Genomic DNA, 22,730 nt, shown 5'->3' on the forward strand with positions numbered 1-22,730 from the left:
TGGGGCCTTTAGGGGTGAGAGGGGGATAAAGTTAGCACTGAGTCTATCCGCCAGGATGTTGGCAATATCAGTTGGTTCTGTATATTTAGTGCTATTGTGCTGTAACTCAGAGCAGATCTGAATTTTGCCATTGAGATTCTTGACATAGCTATAGAATGCTTTGTTGTTGTCTTTAGAATCAGTGGTGATTTTGTTTTTGTAACTAGCTTTGGAGTATTTTATGAGGGATCTCAGCTTCTTACTGAGGCTCACCAGGGAATTCCTCCAATCGTGGGAATTTACTCTTTTTTGCAACAGTTTCTTTCTTCTGTTGTAGAGGTTGTTTATGGCAGAGGACCACCAGATTGGCTTCATTTTTTTGGAGGATAACATCTTAGTTCTGTTAGGGATAGCATGATCCATGCACTCGTGTAAGTGCTTATAAAGTGCAATTGTGTAGGATTCAGTAGTTGTACCTCTATTGTCCGTCTGCATGGGTGTCGTGAAGTTTGCCACTTCTGTCTCAAGAAGCGTGAAGTCGGCTTTGGAGAAATTTTTTACAGTAGTTTCCCTAATTGAGGGTGGGGACAGGATGTGGATGTCTAGGGTGATTACCTTGTGGTCGGATCTGACCAATGAGGAATTGACCTTTGGTGTGGAGCACTGGTCACCCATGTGGGTAATGCCCAGGTCTAGGATATTGCTGCCCCTGGTGGGGGTGTGGATACATTGATCTAAGGATTTGGAATTTATGAACGTTGAGCAAAAGAGTTGGTACACGAGTAGTTATCCCAGTTAATGGTGGGGTAGTTGAAATTGCCATGCTATAATTCATACCACACCTTTTGGCCACCTGACCTGGACCTAAACACTAAAGGCTGAGCAACTAACCTGGAGGTGTGGGTATCCTTAATAAATATGGACACTACTCTGCCTTTAGTGTTTCAGTCCAGGTTAGGTGGCCGAAAGGTGTGGTATGAATTATAGCATGGTAATGCAGGGGTGCTCTCTGGAGCCTTGAACCAGGTCTCTGACACTGCACAGATGTCAATGTTCTCCATTTTAAGGAGTGCCTCGAGTGAGTGCATTTTGAGGTTTAGACTTCTAGCATTAAGTAGCATTACCCTCAGATTTTGCTTGCTTGTACCTGTTATGGTGGTGAATTTGTCATTTGAACCTTGCCTAAAAAAGGCACTATAGGGGTGGCAAGAGCCTTCGCCAGTATCCAGAATCCCAAGGGCAACAGGTGCAGGCCATCTCTGGCAAAGCATCGTGGTCTGTCCATCATGCCATCCCAGGCAGACAGATACTGGATCCCCTTAGAATGACACCAGAAGCTTAGCCAATTGTTGAAGTCAATCATTTTGTCCTTGTACTATGGTACCATTCTGGGTGATGGCAGGATGCTACTCAGGGCTAAGGTCATACCTGCCTGGGCTACAAGATCGGGGAGCTCCTCTATGTCTCTTTTCATGTAGTCCATGGAGGTAAATCTCAGGTCATTCACACCAACATGGACAATGACAGTGTCATATTTATACTTGTTGTGGAGTGACCTGAGTGCGTGCATTATGTGGTGGATCCTGGCACCTGACAGGCAGCTGACAGTAACTTTCTCCTTGTTTAGCCTAGTGAGTGGAACATCAATATACCTGACTATAGAGTCACCTATGACTAGAGTGTCAGGTACGTTGTTATGCCTTATGGGCTGTGGTTGAGTGAGACACTTAGTTTGCGGGCTATGCGTCATTTTGGTTGTGTTGGGGGTGGAGGCTGTGTGCATTTCTGCTTTGGAGGGCTCTGTTGCTTGGGCATATTTTTATTGAGAGCCTCTGTGAATGTGGGTATGTGTTTTGTGTTTCTATGTGTGTGTTTTAGTGGTGTAGGTTTTGAGGGACTATGTGGTGAGTGTGGTGTGGTGCAAGTCTTTACCTTCTCCTCTTGGCTGTCTAGTCCAGCCTTGGCTGAAGAGAGCTTTGCTTCCAGTTTGGCTATATAACTGCATCTCTCACAGGTTGTAGTGTTGGGTGGTAGGAGGAGAGGGTTGTCTGTGTACATGAGGCAATTGCTGCATTTCACCAAGTTGCCCAGATTCATCAGGTAGACAAGAGAAAACACCGGGAGTTTACCCTTAGACATGCCTGGATAGGTGCTTATTTATTAAGTACTAAAAACTGTTTTCCTCTAGATAAGTGAAGCCAAGGTTCAAATGACAAATTCACCACCAACTACTCATTAACATACTCAAAAACCTGTCACTAGATACAGTGGCTATACAATGGTTCCAGTCCTACCTAAACAGCAGGCAACAGGCTGTATTATGGGAGAATAACTTATCTTCTAAACTCCAGATTACCCTTGGTGTCCCTCAAGGCTCCATACTAGGACCACTCTTATTTTCTATATTTATAAATGACCTACATGCTGCCATACCTCAAGCTACCTGTATCCAGTAATCAGATGATTCAACATTAATATGCTCAGCCACTTCTCCATCAGATCTTCAGTCACTAACCCAAAATGTGTTTAATTCAGTTGAAAAATGGATTCTACACCGATGTCTTATCTTGAACCCCAAAAAGACAACGCTTCTACTATTTACTCCCACCTGTAGATCCTCCCCACTTAATTTTACTGTTACATCAAGTAATGGTACTATTATCTCTCTGGATCCCAATACAAAACTACTTGGGGCACTAATAGATAACAACCTTACCTTTGATTCCCATATAAACAGTACTATAAAAACAGTCAACAAGAAACTAGGTTCCCTCTATAGGATCAAACCCTTTCTAACCCCACTAGCCAGGTCCACTATTGCCTGTACCCACTTAATCTCTACCCTACTATATGCCTCCGCTATATATACTAAACTATGTAAAAGCAACTTGAGCAAGCTGGCCATCTCCTACAATAACATTGCCAGATTTGCAACTGGGTCTTCCTACAGAACCCATCATTGTCACAATCTTAAACAGCTAGGTTGGTTAGAGCTGCCAAATCTTTTAACACTTAACCAGCTAACAGTTGCCCACAAGATTCTGTATCAACCTACTAACACACCAATACTGACAAATCTTATTACCCCCTATAGCAACATAAAGACCTTACGCTCATCTAATAAGCAACTTGTGCAAATATGTAAAACTAACAATTTAGCTGGTGACTCTCTGTTCTCCAACACTATTGGCAAAACCTGGAAATCTCTTCCCAGTGATCTAACCTCCCTGACCTCAAGCACCTTATTTAAAAGCAAACTGAAAACATACCTTAAAACAAAATGGTTATGCCCCTGTGCTAACCCTGACTAACTACCTCACCTACTAATGGGTATTACTCATCTTTTCTGCATGTGCTAGATACTTTTCTGTTACCTAAAAAGAGTATGCATCTGTACAGCTGAAAAATGTTTACTTGTGATTTCATTGCTATGACTAACTATACCTGATATGTGCTAAATTTGTGAGTAAAATTACAAAGTAAAGTAAAAAAAACTGTAATGTTCCTCAATTTTACTTGTAAATTCTCTCTTACTGTAAATAATATTGTAAATGTGGAGCTTTTCTCCCCGGGCCTCTACTGAAAATGGACATGTATCCAGTTGGACTAGCCCAGTCAACAAATGTAAAATAAATAAATAAAATAAAAAAAGTGAGGAAAGTTGAGTGCTGTAGTAATTAGTAGCTTATTTAGTGCTTACAACAAGTTCTGAACAAGTGCTGAGCTCAAAGAAACAGATTTTAGTGCTAAAATTAAAAAACTGCCTAGTTCTAAGGGAAATTTTGAAGAGCAGATTTTATGGCACTGGGAATAGTTTAACCCTAACTAAGCGGCGATGCATAACGTGTATTATTATTTTTTTGTAACAGTAGCAAATGAGCAAATTAATTTAAACTAATTAACCAATTAACCAATAAGAGCTAAAAACTGAGCCCCATTCCAGCAGTCTTCGATCAGACAAGTTCTAACTGCATACTCCTGCCACTAGGGTGCAGGGGAACCTTCTCCAAAAAATGATGGCCTGGATTAGTGCTCAAGTTATACATATAAAGCTAGACTCAGCATGTCTGAATATAGTCTATGCTACAGCAAACAAGGAATACCAATTTCAGAAAAAAACAGTTCAAATAAGCAGGCACAATAAGCCTCTAACCAGAAACTCCCACCTCAGAAGGGCAGAATCTACCCTGTCCTCCCACAAGAGTGCAGACCACACCTTCTTAATGAAAAATAAGTGGCCCAAAGCCCAACTGCTTAAACCAGAACTAATACACTTTTAGAATAACAGACACTAAGCCTTCAATCAGCAACTCCCAACTTAGAGGGATGTAAGCTACCTGTCCTGCCACGACAGTGCAGACCACAACCTTCTTAATGTAAAACAACTGGTCTGTGGCCCAAGTGTGCAAGCCAAAAGCTTAGAATTACAGTAACAATTTAATCAGGGTACTAACAAGCAGTAATAAATGAAGGAGAATAAATGCAATTAAGTACTTTTAAGAACAGGCAGCAAAAGCAAATTAAAGTAATAAAGTAGGAAGAAACAAATACAGTAAACTCAGATGAATAAAGTGCAATTTTTTTCTGTATAACAATAGAAAACAAGCAAACTGATTTAAACAAATTACCCAATTAACCAGTAAAAAGCTCAAAACTGAGCCCTGTTCCAGCAGTCTTTAATCAGGCAAGTTCTAACTGTACACTCCTGCCACTAGGGTGCAGGGGAACCTTCTCCAAAAAAGATGGCCTGGATCAGTGCTCAAGTTATACAAACAAATCTAGATTGAGTAGGCCTGAATCTAGTCTATGCTACAGCAAACAAGGCGCACCAATTTCAGAAGAAACAGTTCAAATAAGCAGGCACAATAAGCCTTTAACCAGAAATTCCCAGCTCAGAAGGGCAGAATCTAAGCTATCCTCCCACAAGAGTGCTGACCACAAACCTTCTTAATGTAAAATAACTGGCCTGAAGCTCAAGTGCTTAAACCAGAACTAATACACTTTTAGAATAACAGACACTGAGCCCTCAATCAGCAATTCCCAACTTAGAAGGATGTAAGCTACCTGTCCCGCCACAACAGTGCAGACCAAAAACCTTCTTAATGTAAAACAACTGGTATGAAGCCCAAGTGCTTAAACCAAAAGGCTTAGAATAACAGTTACAATTTCATCAGGCTACTACCAAGCAGTAATAAGTGCAGCAGAATAAGTACAATTGAGTACTTTCAAGAAGAGGCAAAAGCAAAATAATGTAATAAAGTAGGAAGAAACACAAATACAGTAAGAGCAGATGAATAAAGTGCAGTTTTTTTCTGTATTAGGTAGAATGAGCTAATGACACTAGACAGGGAGGAGTGTAACAGATCAAATATACAGCAGGGGTGGGCAATTGCAAAGCCACCAAGTATAAGAAGTGGATACCAACAGGAAGGAAGACCGCTATTTAACACAGCAGGAATAACGGTGGGAGAAAAACCAGCAATTTCAGCATAGATCAGAAGCCAGCAAATATATATATATATATATATATATATATATATATATATATATATATATATAAATCAATCAAGCAAAAAAATATATTAGGATAATGCAGAACTTTGAAGTGCCAAAAAAAAAATACTTATCACTTTATATTTCAAATTGTTTCAGTAGCACTTTCAGTCAGAACACAATGAGTTTCAAGCAATGAATGCAGAGGTTAACAACAGGGAATATTAATTATACTAGCAAGCCTTGAGACAATCAGATAAAACACAAAAGTTGTTAGACCACTATTTAACACAGAAGTGCCAAAAAAATACTTATCACTTTATATTTCGAATTGTTTCAGTAGCACTTTCAGTCAATCTTTTATGTACCTTACTTCCCCTTGTCATTTCCTACATGCAGTGTTTCATGGCTCTGTGCATAAATAACCTACGTGAGGGTGGCTTACTGTGCCATTGTGTATAGCTTACAAGGACACATCCAGCCTTTGAAGGCTATGTGCTGTATTCCAGATACTTCCCTCAGTTAAAGAGAGCTGGTCATTGTCTAGTTGATCTCAAATCCAGGTAACCAGATCTGTGTCTTGGTTTAGATCTGCACCAAAGTGTTTGAACATGCAGATTTTATACCCATTTGTATACTATAAATCCAATGCCTAAATCAGTAGTCTTGCTAAAGATTGAATTTAACTGCTTTGTGCAAGTATGTCATATGCATTCAGTGTGATTATCAAGAGTCACTGAATGCAATCATTTAAGGATGGGCAATTTTTTATATGAGTGAAATCTTTTTCTCCGGCAATCAATAACCACAAATATATAATGTTGGGTATCACAAGAGTTTGAGAAGGCTTTCTGGCTTAATGATTAAGGTGTTTACCTCACCAGCACAAGGTAAAAGGTTTTATTCTTACCTTGGGAAGCACAACTAGGCTTAAAAAAGGCCCCTAAGGTCATTAGCATAGTAATCACCCAAAACGTGATTACTTGTGATGACCTTCAGAGATGGAAGGGTAGTACAGGCACAATATTATAGACAGACCATCCAAATTTGTTTCACAATTATTTGTACTTTTGGTGACTATTCAAGGCAATAAGGATATGGGAGAAAATGTAATGGTTCTCTCATAAAAGTGACCAAAGCAGAACATCAGCAGCAAATGGAGCAAGCTGGCCTAATGCGTGAACTCAATCAACAGAATAATTTACAAACCTGTTCTCCACTTCATCTATAGTATCTGGTAGCTGTGTATTGCGGGTCTCTGGCAGAAAGCAGGCAATGATTCCTGATACTATTGGAGCTCCTCCATATATAGCCAAAGGAAGGAATGAGGCATAACTGCTGGCAAGTCTCACCATGGGTGCTGTCATGGAACCGACACGGGCCATAGTACTTCCAAATCCTGCTCCAGTTTGTCTGTAAATGGAAGAAGGGAAAAAATGTTAGATCTTTTTTTTTTCTAATTGCTGGTTAATGTGCAGACCTTCTCATCATTTTTTTTTACATTTTAAATTCAAATAAGGTAACTTTGTAACACTAAAAGCATAAGTTGTATGGCGATGTAGTAGGTAATTATTAGAAAACTGCACACAGATCAGCAAAATAATGTCTCCTATCTATGTAATTCTAAATGACACACACATTCTAGAATGTTTATGTTTTATTAAATTAATTTTACAATGTGCTTTTTGTGAGTTATGCACATAAAATCAATTTAGGACTTATAATTAGTATGGCAAATTCAGAGATGTGGAAAGTTGTTACGGGGTCTTTCTCGTACTTTCACATTTACTAAACGCATATTTTTCATCTGAGTTTTTAGAATTAAGCCACACTTGTTTGTCATATGTAAGAAGCAAAAATCATTTTACAAGAAGATAATGTACAAAGCAACAGCAAAAATCATCTTACAAGAATATAATGTACAAAGCAACAATGAATTATAATCTGCATAATGAAAAATGTCAAGAAAATGCAAAAGAATATATTCATTAATGTTAATTCTAGACAGACAAACCATGTGGCAGTCTATAACTCAGCTAGAGAAAACAATTGCATTGATGTTTTGCAATTAAGCTGAGGTAACATAAAAAACATGAATAGAATATTAAATCATATTTTTTCCATATAAGCCACTTAGTGTAGTAATATGTAAAAGCATTCATTCAAATAAAGCAAAACTGAAATTGCAGCAACAATCTTTTTTATTCATTTCAAACAAGTGTTTTAGTAGATTTATGGCTAATAACAGATCTTTAATTTTATTATGTAAGATTATATCACAAATTATCAACTATAATAGAAAATATAGCATTTTTCTTCAAGGGAGTATTGTTCCCCTATATCTCCATAAGTCAAAATATGCTAAAACTGAATAAAGGGAACTTTTTTATCCTCCCACTCTTATGTAATCTCATTCCATTGCATAGCATTTTGTTGACAAAACAAGGAAATTGATAAAACTAGTTATACAGTTTCTATTTACTCATAATAGGTTTGATTATTGGCAAGTATTTCATACTAGTTAAGATATATAAAAAATCCTAGGTAATTCAATAAGATTCAATCATAAAACCTATTTCATGATCTCACCTGACATATTAAGTTCATATAAGCTTGTTACTATTATCTATTCCTTCTTTCTAATGTCAAACAATGTAACTATTTCATTCATCTAAGGTTAATAATAATTTTGACATTAAATCATTTCCCTTAGGTTGGGACATAATGACAATATTCCTCCTTTGCATTTTCTTAAAAAGCTGATGTTTTGTTCATTTGTTTTGTTGTTAAATGCTTTCCTTTCATCTAAGGTTCTTAATATCCCCGCTCTAACATTTTCCCTAAAGGAGAACGCTTTAAACGTCAACAAGCTTCTAGACAAGATTTAAAGGTGTGCCTTCCAAAATAGGGTTAAAACTTTTAGACAATATCTACTTTTATGTTGGGAGGAAACATCATTTGGTAAATTAGGCATGTAATAACCTTCAATAAACTAAAGTGTATCAATGGTGGTTTTACGTCTTTTTAATTAAGTGGTCAGGCTCATTTTTAGTCCCAACCTAAGAATATGTAATTTTTGGTTCCCTAAAATGTTACAAATAAATTAATAATGTAACTACATCGTCATTGAAAAGAATCATTTGTTTGACTCTTCGGCCTCAAGAATTGAGCTACTGAAAGTCCTGCGGCTTCTTGTGAAGACTGTCTTTGGTCGACTGTAAAACCAGCCTAAAAGTGTTGTTAACCAACACCAGTCGAATTGCCTTCATTCAAAGGAATGTCAAAATTTGGATGATTAACATTGAGTCTTTCAGACGACTCTTCAAAATACAGTAGATGTAGGAAATAAAACAGTTGTCACTTTCCAACCTGTTTCTTATGAACAAAGAAGTAGCCTGTCCAGTAGTAGTAGTTTGTTGTTTGCTTTAAATTTTCACCAAGAAGAAGTGTTACCAACGAAGTAACTCGTCTAAGTGAGCTAACAACTTCTGAAGGTTCACCACCATAGGAACATTAGATACAGATGCTGCATTTTATTGTGAAACCTTTGTCTCACTAAAATTACTAGGTACTCAATGAGACAATTACGTGTGTTCTTGTAGGCTAACAATTTCCAGATTCAACTCCACTCTCGTATTTTGTGACTCAGCACCAACTCCTACATTTTTCCTCAATTAAAGGTGTAAAAGTCAGTATGTTTAACACAAGATAGTTCACTAAACAAAGAACTTCCAGATTCAATCATAAACCCTTTCAAACCGTTGTTCAACACTTTTACCAACCTGGTACAAAAAGGCGTCGCTGAAGAAGGTAACCATCTTATAATAAAACACCCCCAACATGAACGCCGCTGATGTCTAAAAACCTAAGGTAGTTAGGTATTATTTCTTCCTCAATAACCCTTCACAAATAATGATTCTGAATGCACAAAGAGCTTAAACCTTTTACCAACCTGGTAAGTGTTTCCCGCTTTCAACACATCCGGTCCAACGTCAAGTTCTGATTAGTGAAACAACGCGAATGGATTGTCGAATTTGTTCGCAAGTTTTAATGTATGCCCAGTTTGCCTTAGCACTAAATTTTCTTTGAAGACTAACGCTCAACGTAGGGAGTCTTCCTACCGTTCCGCTTCGGCCGCTCACCGTCAAGCATCAACGCCAATAAGGTCCAGTTCCTGAATCTCAACATGGACTCGAAGATGCATTACGCCTGTATGAGAAATGTCCGCTTTAGCCACAAAATACAAAGATTTCTGGATATCAACGTAAAAGATAAAAACAGGAACTAATGTCCTTACAAAAACTCTTCGTAAAGAGTAAGTAACAAGGTTCAATACCTCGCAATCAATAATAACCAAAAAAGAAAATAACAGAAACAAAGTATCGTAAACAATATCAAACATAAATTAGAACAAATTGGTAAAATAATAAATTAACTTTGCTCAAATTAAGTCAGAATATAAGTCCAATAAAAAAAGTTTAAATAACAAGACATAAAAAGAAGATTATTGGTCATAATAACACCACAAGCAAAGTCAGTTCCCCTTCGTAAAAAAACATTTTATGTTTAAAAAACATTTTGAAGCTGACTTTCAACACTCAATATTATTGTTCTGCAAGAAGCGGTCTCGATCGACCAGCCTTCTTAAAATCCCCACCCTTTAGGTATCTTCTTTCAACAACTAAACACTAAAACAAAATTTTTTAAAATCAATCAAAATGACTGTAATGCTTGAACAGTTGTACCAAATTGTTGGTTTTTTGAATATGCTGTTGTTTCTTCCTTTAAGTTTTGATGTTATGTTATTGCCCACACTTCTGCAAACTTATGTAGTACTACAAAGAACATGTAATAAGCCAAGACCAACATGTTCACAGTGACATATTCAGGAATTCATATGTAGGAAACAACTCACAAAACCTCAAAAAAAAATTAGGTCCTCAGCCACAAACCTACAGGTACGCAACTAACACATGGAAACATTCCTAAGCACTCTGATCTGATTTAAAGATATTTGCTCTGAATGCTGCTCTCTAGAGCTTTTTAACATTAAAGGTGTTCTTTATTTGGACCAACCACATTAAATAAATCTAAATTACCGTGGATGATTTTCGTGGATTTTTTATCAAAATTTTTATCAAATCTCACGGAAATGATTGTCATCACGGAACAAGTCAAATGATATTTACTTCTGATATTTACTTTCCGCTTAGTGTAAGTGTATATTAATATTATCAATATTATTGTCATCGCAAATTTGATTGTCTTTCCTCAAGGATTCTTTGCCTTTTTGCAAAAATCAAGAAAAAATCAAGGAAAGTTTTTTGATCCAAATTAAACATCCAAATAAACAACACTCTTTCTTTCATTTATTTATTTTTTCTTTACTTACTAGAGGAAGGAGGAAGATCCGGAGTGGAAGCTTATATAAAATTTAAAGATTAAAGTTTCTAAAAAATTTTAGCACGGACAAATTTCTTTGTTAAAAAACAACAAAACAACTTTGGAAAACATTCTATATTTTTCTAAGAGGGAAAACATCTGGTAAGACAGAACCCCCTCTCATGCCCTGGGGTCCCTTCTCTGGGTGGGCCTATGCAAATCTGTAAATGTCATTAAATATGATCAAAGATGAGTTTATAATTTTATTTTAGTTTCCATTTTTTCATGATCTGTCGCTTTGTCGATGATCTTATGTTTATCATTCAAGCAATTTTACCACGTTAAGCACCTTTTATATAGGCTTTACAGCTAGGAGGTTTCTACAGCTTTATTTAGGTTGCCTTGGATTGTCTATTAACTTTTTGATGTTAACCTTGTGAAAGTATAGAAGGAAAAATTCAAAGTAAAATACAGGAAAGAAATGCTACTAATAGCTATGCACCCAACTAGTGCACACCCAAACATGTCATTCGAACATTTCAAAGGGCAGTTCAGGATGACTACTAGAGAACACGATTTGATATGATTTGATAGTTTAAATAGATCTATTAAACTACTGTTTATTTAGAGGGGTACTCACTTTTAAATTCCATTATTGAGGATACACAAGTAAAAAGACAATCACAATCAAAAAGCAATTTTATCGACACACAATTAATACATATTAATAATTCTAATTTAATACCCAGGAAAAGCTTGTTCAATATCATTTATTACCTTTGACATGACCATTGATTTGATTTTGAAATTGATTTAAAAATCAAAAATTGAAACACCTAATGTTTATTAGATTTATTTAATGTGGTTGGTCTAAAAAAAGAGCGTTTTATTTATATACTTTAAAATGTTGTGCTCTAGAGCAATCCAACTTTCCTTTATCAAGTGCTTGTAATAATGTAATGAATAAGAATATGTAACAGTTGCAGTAAGTACAGGTTTGTGGCTAAGGGACCTATGATTTTTTTTTTTTATAGATGCTTACATTCCCTCTGAATATCCTGAATATGTACTATGCAAGACTACATGGTTTATAGTTTATGTGTAGTATGCCCTGCATTTGTGGTATGATGATGACTAGAGCCTAGAATACTAGAGTCAAGGAACATCTTTATAACATCAAAAAAAAAAAAAAAACAGCACTGTTCAAGCATTTCATCAATTGTTTGTTTTCTTTTTAAAAAATTCTGTTTACAGTGTTAGAAGTGATCATTCTGATTCCTAAGGTGGGATTGGGGTGGGGCTGGCTTTTCGCTGGTTGAAGAACCTGGTGGCAGATTAAACTTCTAAGATCAAGCCCCAGGCTTAAATGAATCAGTCAACATAATTTTAAACAATAACGTATTGATTGTAACGTAAGAAAGATAAAGCCTTTTTATTTTTTATTTATTTGAAATGCACTGTCTGGGTTTTTGAATTTTCAACTGACTTCTTTAGACTTTAATACTTTCATTTTGAATTGTGCCGATCTTCTTTCTTGTGTCACCTGTTTGTATGTTAAACTTTTTTTTATATTTTTTTTTTTATTCTGATGAAGTGATAGGACTAAAACGAAAACGGAAAGTTGTTGATTACGTTATTTTGGTGGATCTGGTTCTGATTTTACCTCTGGTTTCGCTGCTTTTTATATATAAAAAATCAATGGTTACTGAATAACTCTCAGATTCAAGCATTACTGAAAAAAAATCAGCCTCACTTTGGGGATGAGAGCATGTTACAAGACAGCTCTCCAAAGGTTTAGCTTGCATCAGTAGTAGGTTACTGATATTCCTGGTGTTTGGTACACATCTCGTATGGAAAATATGGTAAGAGAAGTCTAAAGTTGGTCTTTTTTTTTCATATTGTCAGCATCACTTAGGTCTCCACTGTGATTTTTCACTTCTTTGACTCAATCTGACAGCAATAAACACATTAAATAAACAGACAACTAAATGTGTACCACACTGTAGATGCTCCCCTCTTACCTGAAGCTCATAAATGCCCAGTACTGGGGCTTATGCCCCATTTGTACATAAATACTTTATGGCTAGCCTCATGTTTTGGATTAAATATGTCTCATTCAGTGTTATTAACAAAATTGCTAAAATACTGATAGCAATATTTATTTGAAAAGTGTGGAAAGACAGTTACAGACAGTTATTAAGATGAAAGGAAAACATTTTCTACAATCTGAAAAGCAGCCCCATTACATTCCTTATAATTTTTTTCTGACTTGCACCTTATGCAAGGTGACAGTTACAGACCACTTACCAAAGCGACTTCCCTACACCATAACACACTTCCCCAGACTCCCTCGATCTGAACTCAAACTAACCTAAAAGAAATGGTGATAATAATAATAATACAGTTTTATCCCATAAATTCTTGTTCCCTGAATTACTGCATTATCAAAGGGCAACTCTTCTCATCAATTTTCATGGACAGCAGAAATTATTGTTTAACTTATTTGTAACCCTCCAAAACCGAAACGGATGGGATTGTAAGGTCGTGACCCGGATTATAATTGCTGCATTCATTAAAATAACAAACAGATCACTTAGCTCATTCTAATCCTTTGTCAACAGTATCACCCTTGTCTATTGCACTAAGGGTAATAACTTTCCACCTTCTCTTCTCCTAAAATTCCCAGTACTTTTCATACTCTTGGTCATCCTTTGCAAATTTTCATCTGAGGTAGAGCCCACCAACATATTCTAATCAATCCTTACTGTTCTAGAATCATCCAATGGTTTCTGCTTCATTTTATCCCACAACCCACCTATAACATTGTTCATAGAAATCTCTGAAGTTTTGCTGTATTTCCTCATTCATCCTGTGAAGAATTCCATTTCCCATGTTTGATGACTTTCAGCCTCCCCAACTCTTTTTAATTTTGTTCACAGTGATTCCCCTCAGACCCATCAGAGTGTATCGTAGTAAATATTTTTGGCTTCTGTTTAACTGATAGCTTGTACCTCAGTTTCTGCCTGCAGTTTCAAATCACTATTTTTTTTTTAATCCTCTCTGGACTTTTCCATAGCCCATTCTGTACCTCCAGCAGCAGAACTACTAATATTGTAGGTCTATATTCCTGAATCCAACTATTCTTATCCCTTAGTTTTATTATTCTACCTCTAAAAGCAATTTGACTCCATCCTATCAGTTGCCCTTCCATTATGCTCTTACCATTATATTTTATTTGATTATTTCAGTCAAAGAACTTATAGGCTGTTCCGATGTGATTGTTTTCTCTGTTACTCTCCTAGTGCCATCCCCATTCCTACTATCAACTCCTCCACCTTTGACAGTAGCAAAGCTGCTGAATTGCCAGAAACATATATTGTATATCCTAAGTCATTAATTCCAAGAGGCATGAATTTGGAAGTCAATCTCACTATATGATTAATATTTTTTATATCTAGTAGTATGTGTGTCTTTAAGGTGTTTTTTGTGTTTTTTAGGTGTTTTTGTATACATTTAAAGAGTGTTTTCATGGCTTTATAATTATGCTTTACTGTGTGTCTCTTTAATTCTATGGGTCTCTATTTTTTTTTGTGATTATTACATCAATTAGTGTTACAGTACAGTATAGTATATAAGGTACAACAAGTGTATTTGTATTCATTTGAAGGAAGGCATTTAGAGTAACCGAATAAAAGTGTTGCAGCTTCCCCAGCTTCTGTCTGTTTGGTTTCATATTATTCGTTTTTTTTTTTGGCTTTTTTTTTATATTGTATATCCTAAGTCATTAATTCCATAATGTTCCTCAACTTAACTCGTCTCTCTAAAACTCCACTACTTTATATCTATCTCTTGTAAAATATCTCTTTTCTCTATGCAACTTGCTCCAAAAACCTTTCTACTCTCTTCTTCCGTCACAGCACCTAAGCTATTTCATTTTTTCTAAGGTACTCTTTTTTCCTCAAATATTCTGTCATTACTTAGGTCAGTAATTATAATAAAATCCCTCCATGATTTAAACTTCTGGGTCTCTGTTTGTACACAGGCCTCAGATTAGGTCTTACAGTTCCTTGACATTCCTATTTTGCCCATATATTTTATTATATGTCATCCTACTGCACCCAAATCATACCTTTCCATATAAGAGAACACCCTTCCTCAATCTTTAAAACCTCTTTTATGGTCTTCTGAATGGATGTTATGAAAACTGCTGCTACCCCCCTTACCTCCCAGTCTGTGGTTCATCTGCATCTTTGGGACATTTGGACATTTAAATATGTAGCTGTCTATAGTCCTTACTTTTGTCTGTTGTAACAATACCACCTTCCCTTTTATTTTTGACTTTTGTAGCTTTTGAAAAAACATGTTTTATTTGGTGTGAACATCTGGCTACATTCCAAGTCACCAGTCTGTCTATACCATCCATTTTCTACCATTTTCTTTCTGAATAAAATGGAACACTTCAATGCCCCCACCTAATGTCCTTCCCTTTTCAGTCTCCCACCAATCCTCAATCCTCTAAATGGTAAATCCCAGTCATGTTCTTGGCCCTTCTGGAACAACAGCCTTTCCCTTTGAATCTGAGACTTTTTAGACTCTCCTGCTAGGCTAGTCATAGCATAATTTCTCTTCCTCTCATCATTGTCCTGTTCTAGCCATCCCCTAGTAAATGGTCTAAAAGTTCAAGCCAGAATTCACACCGTTTCTAATCAATCAACACAAGTGCCAAGATACTGAGGACATTATTTAACTAACAGACTTCCCCACTAGCCAATACCACTCTTGTTCACCTTTCTCTCACACTCTATACTGGAGCACTTGAGTTTTGGGCGCCATAAGTATGTACTAATTTGTTGTGATCTCAGTGTTATTCCTGTGTATAAACACAGTAGAACATGTTGCAATCTGTTTCTATTTTGGATTGTCTTTACACTTCAAAAATTCTCTGTACATATTTATTGTGTTTACGTATTGATACCTACACATTATGTACCCCCATTTTTCCATTGTTGTTGTTATACCTTTTTTGAGTTGGCATTTAGTCATTATATGATCACTACCTCAGTAACCAAAATGTTAAAAAAAAACTATCACTTTATACCTATCAGCTATATAGATATCCTTACAATAAATTTTCTTAGCACACAAAGTAACATCAAAATGATCTCCCATGGAATTGTAAACCTACGTTATAATCATTCTGACTTAGGTGTCTAAATCCATAGCCCTGTCTGAACAGCAAGTTTCAATACTTAGCAGTAGATGTTAGCAGACAGATACTCTGTTACATCTGCAAGGTAAACATGCTAAACCCAAGGCCAATTATGACCTCTTATGTGATGGCATAAACAGTTTCATACTCCCTCCCCCCACTGATGGACGGGTTACCTATGCTGGGATATACACTAATGCTTTATATGAGCATCTATACAATTGTATTAAGTCTGCTGTACCCGATAGGACCAAAGCAAGATCCTCAAGGAAGAGCAAACCCGCCTGGTGGACATGAGCCATTAACAGGCTATACAATATTAGGAAGAAATTGCTGTCTAAGAGTAGGAAGTTACAGTCTCAAACCTGGAAGCACTCCCTCCTCAACTTAAATAGGCAAATAAGACATCTTGTAAAGTCCTCTAAAGCTACTTATGAATCCAAATTAACATCCCTAGCTAAGGAAAACCATAAGGCGTTCTTTAGCTACATCCGAAACCTCAAAGGAAAAACCCAGATTTGTGCAGAACTTGTAGTTAATGGTACTACATATATAGAACTGGTGGATATAGCCAACCTGCTGGCTGACAGGTTCAGTGCAAACTTCACTCCCCTGTCCCACCATATATAACACAAAGTATCTCTACAACATGTCCCTCACCTATTATCTCCAAGGAGCAAGTCTTAAATGCCCTCTCCAAGGCTAAAAACACATCCTCAATGGGACCAGACAACATTCCAGGCTGCATTCTCAATGGATTAAAACAGAATTAGCAACATCACTGGGTACCTGGTTCAACCACAACCTTAGCATGGGTTTCATCCCTGTTGAATGGACAACAGCTACCGTCACAAAGGGGGTGCATCCACAGACCCCGGGAACTATAGGCCCATAAGTCTAACTAGCCTTATCTGCAAGGCCATGGAGCATATCATCATGGACCTTATCAGTAAAGATATAGATAAAATACAAACACTTGACCCTACCTAGTTTAGCTTCATCAAAGGGAGATCATGCCTGTTAAACTTGGTGGACTTCTTCGAGACAGTCACCATAGCCATTGGCAAAGGTAAAACTATGCACATGGCCTACCTGGATTTAACCAAGGACTTTGACACCATCCCATATTCAGGAATTATTGATAAACTCACCCACCTGGGTATTAATCCATAGATGGTCAGGTAGGTTACAAACTGACTCACCAATAGAACTCATACAGTCAAAAATAGGAGACTCTACCTCCTCAAGCAGACCAGTAACCAGTGGTGTACCACAGGGGTCTGTTCTGGGGCCCCTACTGTTCGAAATATACTTCTCTGAAATACAGGCAAAAACTAAAAGTCTGTGGCTGACAAAGTTTGCCGATGACTGCAAAGTAGGAGCAGTCATTCAGTCCCCTAAAGATATCAATATCCTGCAAAAAGCATTTACACAGACTAATGATTGGTGCCAAAGTCATGCACTTACACTCAGTGCAAAAAAATGCATTATCATCTCCTTCAGCAATGTAGATGTTCCTGCAAACTACTCCAAAAACAGCAATACGTTAAGCATGCAATGACTGGTGAGAGAACTGGGCATGCAGGCTGTTAGCAGCCTTACCTTTGATCACCATGTCTCCACAGTAGTAAAAGGGCATTCTATGTTGCTCACCTCATAAGTAAGGGCATTGCTATCAGAAAAAAGGAGGTTATAACTCCCTGCACTCTTTCTTCATCAGGTCAGTAGAGTTTAATGCTCCCTTTGCCATGTACCTCTCTAAGCACCTGCAGCAACTGGAGAGACCGCAGAGGTTTATTACAAAGAAAAGTCAAGGTCTCCAGCACATGTCATATGCAGACAGACTGAACTCACTGTGTCTTTACTCTGTGTTGTACAGACTGCTCGGAGACGACCTGTGCCTTGCATATAAGGCAATATCCAACCCTGCCCTAATGGAAATGCTACACATGTGGAAGTCAAACAGTATATGTGTCACACATTCAAGGGACCTTAACCTGCTATGTGACATTAATGGAACTTGTTGGAGGGACAGATTTATCTCACAGAGGTTACATCATCTCTGGAACAGACTTCTAAGCCATGTTAAGCAAAGCCCCTCATTGATCCTATTTAAGTGTAATTTGGACAATTGGATGGGAAACCATAAATTCACCCCGGGAGGTTCCACCTGTGTCCCTCTTAGATATGGGTAATAGGTCCTGATTTAGTGTCTACCCGTAACAGACACTCTTGGGAACAAGGCTTAACTTAGCATGGCTTATAAGGGCCCTAGGGCCATTAGCCTAGAAATCTCCTATGATCCTATGAACAGCTTAAAACAGAAAACAAAATTTGATAGTCCCAACTCTAAATGATCAGGAATACTGGACAAGCAAATGAGTGTAACTTAGGAAATTATTTTTTTGAGCTGGAATATAGAATCTGAATTGCCTGGACATTGTTAAGGCCTTGTTAAGTTTAATTATGGTCGCTGCCAAAAAGCAATTACTAGAAAATGAAAATCAGTGTCTAAACTAACCATACTTGAAGTAGTGAATATTGTAATAGAGATAAAAGAACAGGAAGTGGGATGTTTAGAAAAGGATAGGAATAAATTACATAGAAAAAATGAAAATTGGGGGGACAATTATGCAGAAAAATGTTTTGAAGAAGGAATGAGGTTTAAGAGAAGGTGGGAATTTATCAATTTATGTAATGTTGGATTGATTTTATTGTGTAGAACAATATCTGTGATGTATGATGTCTGTAAATGTAAACTTGTTAATATGGTTTGATTACTTTTATATAAATATACGTTTGCCTTTGTCACAAGTAATAAATCAATAATGGTGTTTTTTAAAGGTACTTCCATTATTTAATGTTTGAAAGGAAACAAAAAGAGATAATTTATCCCTACTGCCCCCTTATTACATTCCTCCAAGCCATTGTACTATGTCTTCCTAATTACAAACACCGTAAGGATGCTGCAGAGCCCATATAGTGCTGCAATACTGTTTTGTTACTGTAACAGATCAGCATTAGATGGTCATCAGTTGCCCATGAATGCTTTTGTCACCTTCCTCCCCAAATATCTATCTTCATTAAAAGTCCGTTGATGTCAAAAGCACTGCATATGTTTCACTTTGTTTGGCCTATTGAATTGCTTGCTGTCCCTTCAGTGAAAACTGGGTAGCATACCTGATCACAGGCTTTATTCCAGGTAATTATACAACAGTCCCCCTAACTTAGTGAAAATAGGCTGTAGTCATCTAAGTAGGTAGAAGGGAATGCAAAGTGCTTTAATCCTCCTAAGCCTTCCACAAATTCCACTGTAGAGTGCAAATGTCCAACAGCAATCAGTCTATGTCTGCTCCTATGTTTGAAAGTCTTGCCCCCACCTTTTTCTAGCTAATACAATTTTATGCTTGCAAAAACTATACTTTTCTGGTAATAAAAACTGCACTTTTCATGATACTCTCCTTACCCATTTGGATTACTGCAAGTAATGAAGCTCATATAAACAGAATAGCTGATATGCAATTGGCAAAACTCATATTAATAAAATAACTGGTAAGCATTTGATGAAGGTCATACAAACAGGATATCTGGTGTGCAAGTCATGAAGCTCATTTAAACAGAAATCCGGTGCACAAGTGTCCAAGCTCGTATAAGCTGACTACCTGGTGTGCAAGTGATGAAGCTTGTATAAACAACATACCTGGTAAGCAAGTGATGAAGGTCATGTAAGTAGAAAACTTGCTAAGAAAGTGATGACGTTCAATCAAACAGAATACCTGCTGTGCAGTGATAAAGGCGATATGACCAGAATACCTGGTGTGTAAGTGACCAAGATTATATAAACAGAATACCTGGTGTGTAAGTGATTGAGCTTCTATACACAAAATACCATGTATTTATTGGCCAAAAAATCGCTACTCAGTTTAGGATGATTTTACTTTGTTTTGCTTTGAGAGGTACTTTCTGAATCCGAGGAGAAGGAAGAAAAACATGCATTATCATCTGAATCAATGTAAAGGAGAATGCTTTTATCATCCACATTATGTTGTGTAGAATTAGTAACCAAAATGCTTTGACTAGATTGTTACAATATTTGCCAAATAACTCTACCTCTGGGAGTCCCTCCATTTTAAAATTAATTGGCAGATGCTTGGATTCAGTTTCTATTAATAATGCATTGATCTATTCCTGGTCAGTGCACCTCCTAGCTGATTCTATAGACCTGGCACAGGCCTTGAAAGCTAATAGAGCTGTCTCTCTATTGCTCTTGATTCTTTTAAGTTAATGTGGAGTATTTTTTCTTGCTAAGTCTTTTTTCCCTGCACTGACAAAGTGTTGAAATGAGATTTCCATGCCTAAACCAATGAATCTGTTGTTAAACTCTGAATCTTTTGTGAGGAAGAAGAACCATTGTTTTAGATAAATTTATGTCTTTCCTCACTGGAAACTAGTTTTTTAAATATCGAGGAACTGGAATCATCATTCTTGGGAATCCTTGGCTTTGTCCTGTAAGTTTTTGAGATTACACTGTTTTCTTCTTATGGAGACTTTCAGGGGGTTCCAGAAGAATGTAGAAAGACATGTAATGTTATGCTATCAGGAAATGTCCAGCTGTAAGTTATTAATGCTGAGTAAAGTCTGTCATTAGTTCTCAAATCTCACAATTATCTTTGGTAAGGAAGACTTTCAATGGAACAAAATCTATAGTTGCCCCTAAATATGTTACTAATATGAAGAGAGTTAGTACAGACTTCCTGGAATTTATTGTTATTCTCAAAGAATAGAAGAGTGGTGATACTCTTTGTATGTGATGAATTAACAATTCATTCATCTTTACAAGTATCAACAGTTGCCAAGTTAGAAGAAGATGGGGTCCCTCTCCATAAAGGTGAGTTCAGCTTTATAAAGGGCATCTCCCCTCTTTAACCTGGTTGATTTCTTTGAAACAGTCACCAAGGCCATTGACAAGGGAAGATGGTCATGTTTTGCTTCCTCAGATGAGCAAACAGTGGAGGTAAACTTTTGGTAAATACTCTGGGATATATATATATATATATATATATATATATATATATATATATATATATATATATATATATATATATATATATATATAGATATTTATATATATGTATAAATATATATTTAGATGTATATGTATATATATATATATTTATATGTATATATATATATATATATATATATCCCCTTCAGAATGCCGGATTTCAAAACTTCGAAACCCATATGATCGCAGACCATATGTTTGACGTTTTGAAATACCGACATTCTGAACGGGAAATTGCATACAGTGCAGACTGGGAGATTTCCCTTGTTCTCGCTGTAGTGTGATCTCAGAGTTGGTATATTTAAATAGGGAGGTGTGGGGGGTGCAGGGGGTGAAGCCCCCCCTGCTATACACAGTTTAATGTGTGTTTTTTTATTTTTATGGGTCTAGTTCACATTTTCAAACATTCAAATGTTTGATCATATGGTCTCAGCCATATAAATTTCAAACGTTTGAGCGTTTGGTTATGTGAAGTAGACCTATATATAGATATAGATATATATACACACACTCAAAATGACAGAGATGAACACTAAACATTGTGTTTCATTATTTGAAATTTGAGATATTTCTTATGAGGAGGACTCAGTAGGATACAAAGATATAAAAATAATCATAGGTTTGTAGACTCTTACTAGGCAGGCAGCTATTGAGATGAAAGCTGTGGTCTTTCAAGTCAGTGTTTATAGAATTATCACAATTTTTGAAGTAGAAGAGGTCCAGTAGGACAGGATCCATCATTGCCCAGTAGGTAAGACAAAGATCACCACGAATGAATAAGTATGACACAAAGAAAGCAAGGAGAAAGCAAGGGGAGTTCTAATTTGTATGGATAGCTAATGGAACTTAGTCTTTTGAAAATGTTTTAGTTAGAAAACATTGTAGTATTTCTAGATGGGTAAGATATTTGGAGAGGTATATTCCAAATTGTATACTACGTTCTATGACTGCCCTTATGAGGGGAGGAACACACAAAAAGTGTGACATCCTTGAACCTAGAGGATATACAGTATCTCTGTTATTTAAATGGACAGTGTGAATGGATGTCCTAACTATAACTCATATGAAATGATCAAATAGTAATTCATTGCTAAAAAAGGTACCTAGATATCTAATGACTGTGTCAGTCATAACTGGTGTCCAATTTATGTGGTAGAATAAGTTTGCTTCCCCAAGGGAGCTACATTACAGTACATTGCATTACATTGTTTGGCATTAAGCGTAAGGCCATTGTCAATACACCAAGTGGATTGTAGCAAACCCTTCCTGGAGAATATGAGTATCCGGGGGGGTGGGGTCAATAATACCAGTCATCTTATATTCATCAGCAAACATGGCCTATGATAGACCTTTGGCATCTGGTTTCTTCTTTTTGGCATATATTTCTTTGCCATGAAAACCCAAAACAGAACCTTGTGATGTGACTTCTAGATGACAAAGCACCACCAAATCATACTGTGCACATTTGATCAGAGTTGCAACCCAGATTTATCATATAAAACTTCTAGAAAAGGAAGTGTTCTTTGCAATTACCATATTGATAGATTTTATATTTACAAAAGTGCTCAGGTTTGCTAAGTCAACCACTGGTCTTGGTGGGTC

The 22,730-nt window shown here is 36.6% G+C and overlaps 1 protein-coding gene across 1 annotated transcript in view; it reads right to left on the reverse strand.

Moving 5' to 3' along the window:
• Window positions 1-288: 288 nt before the first annotated feature.
• The window catches only part of LOC122805337 (solute carrier family 22 member 6-A-like), a gene marked incomplete at its 3' end in the record, with an annotated part of 180,832 nt that continues 158,390 nt past the window's right edge, over window positions 289-22,730 (reverse strand). The window contains exons 9-10 of the mRNA XM_044075424.1: window positions 6,682-6,885; window positions 289-307 (exon numbers count right to left, since the gene is read on the reverse strand). Of these exons, the coding sequence (XP_043931359.1) occupies window positions 289-307; window positions 6,682-6,885 (223 nt within the window). The remainder of the gene's footprint in view (window positions 308-6,681; window positions 6,886-22,730) is intronic.

Source organism: Protopterus annectens, chromosome 6.part1, assembly GCF_019279795.1.
Source record: "Protopterus annectens isolate FY-2018-M chromosome 6.part1, PAN1.0, whole genome shotgun sequence".
NCBI lineage: Eukaryota > Metazoa > Chordata > Ceratodontiformes > Protopteridae > Protopterus > Protopterus annectens.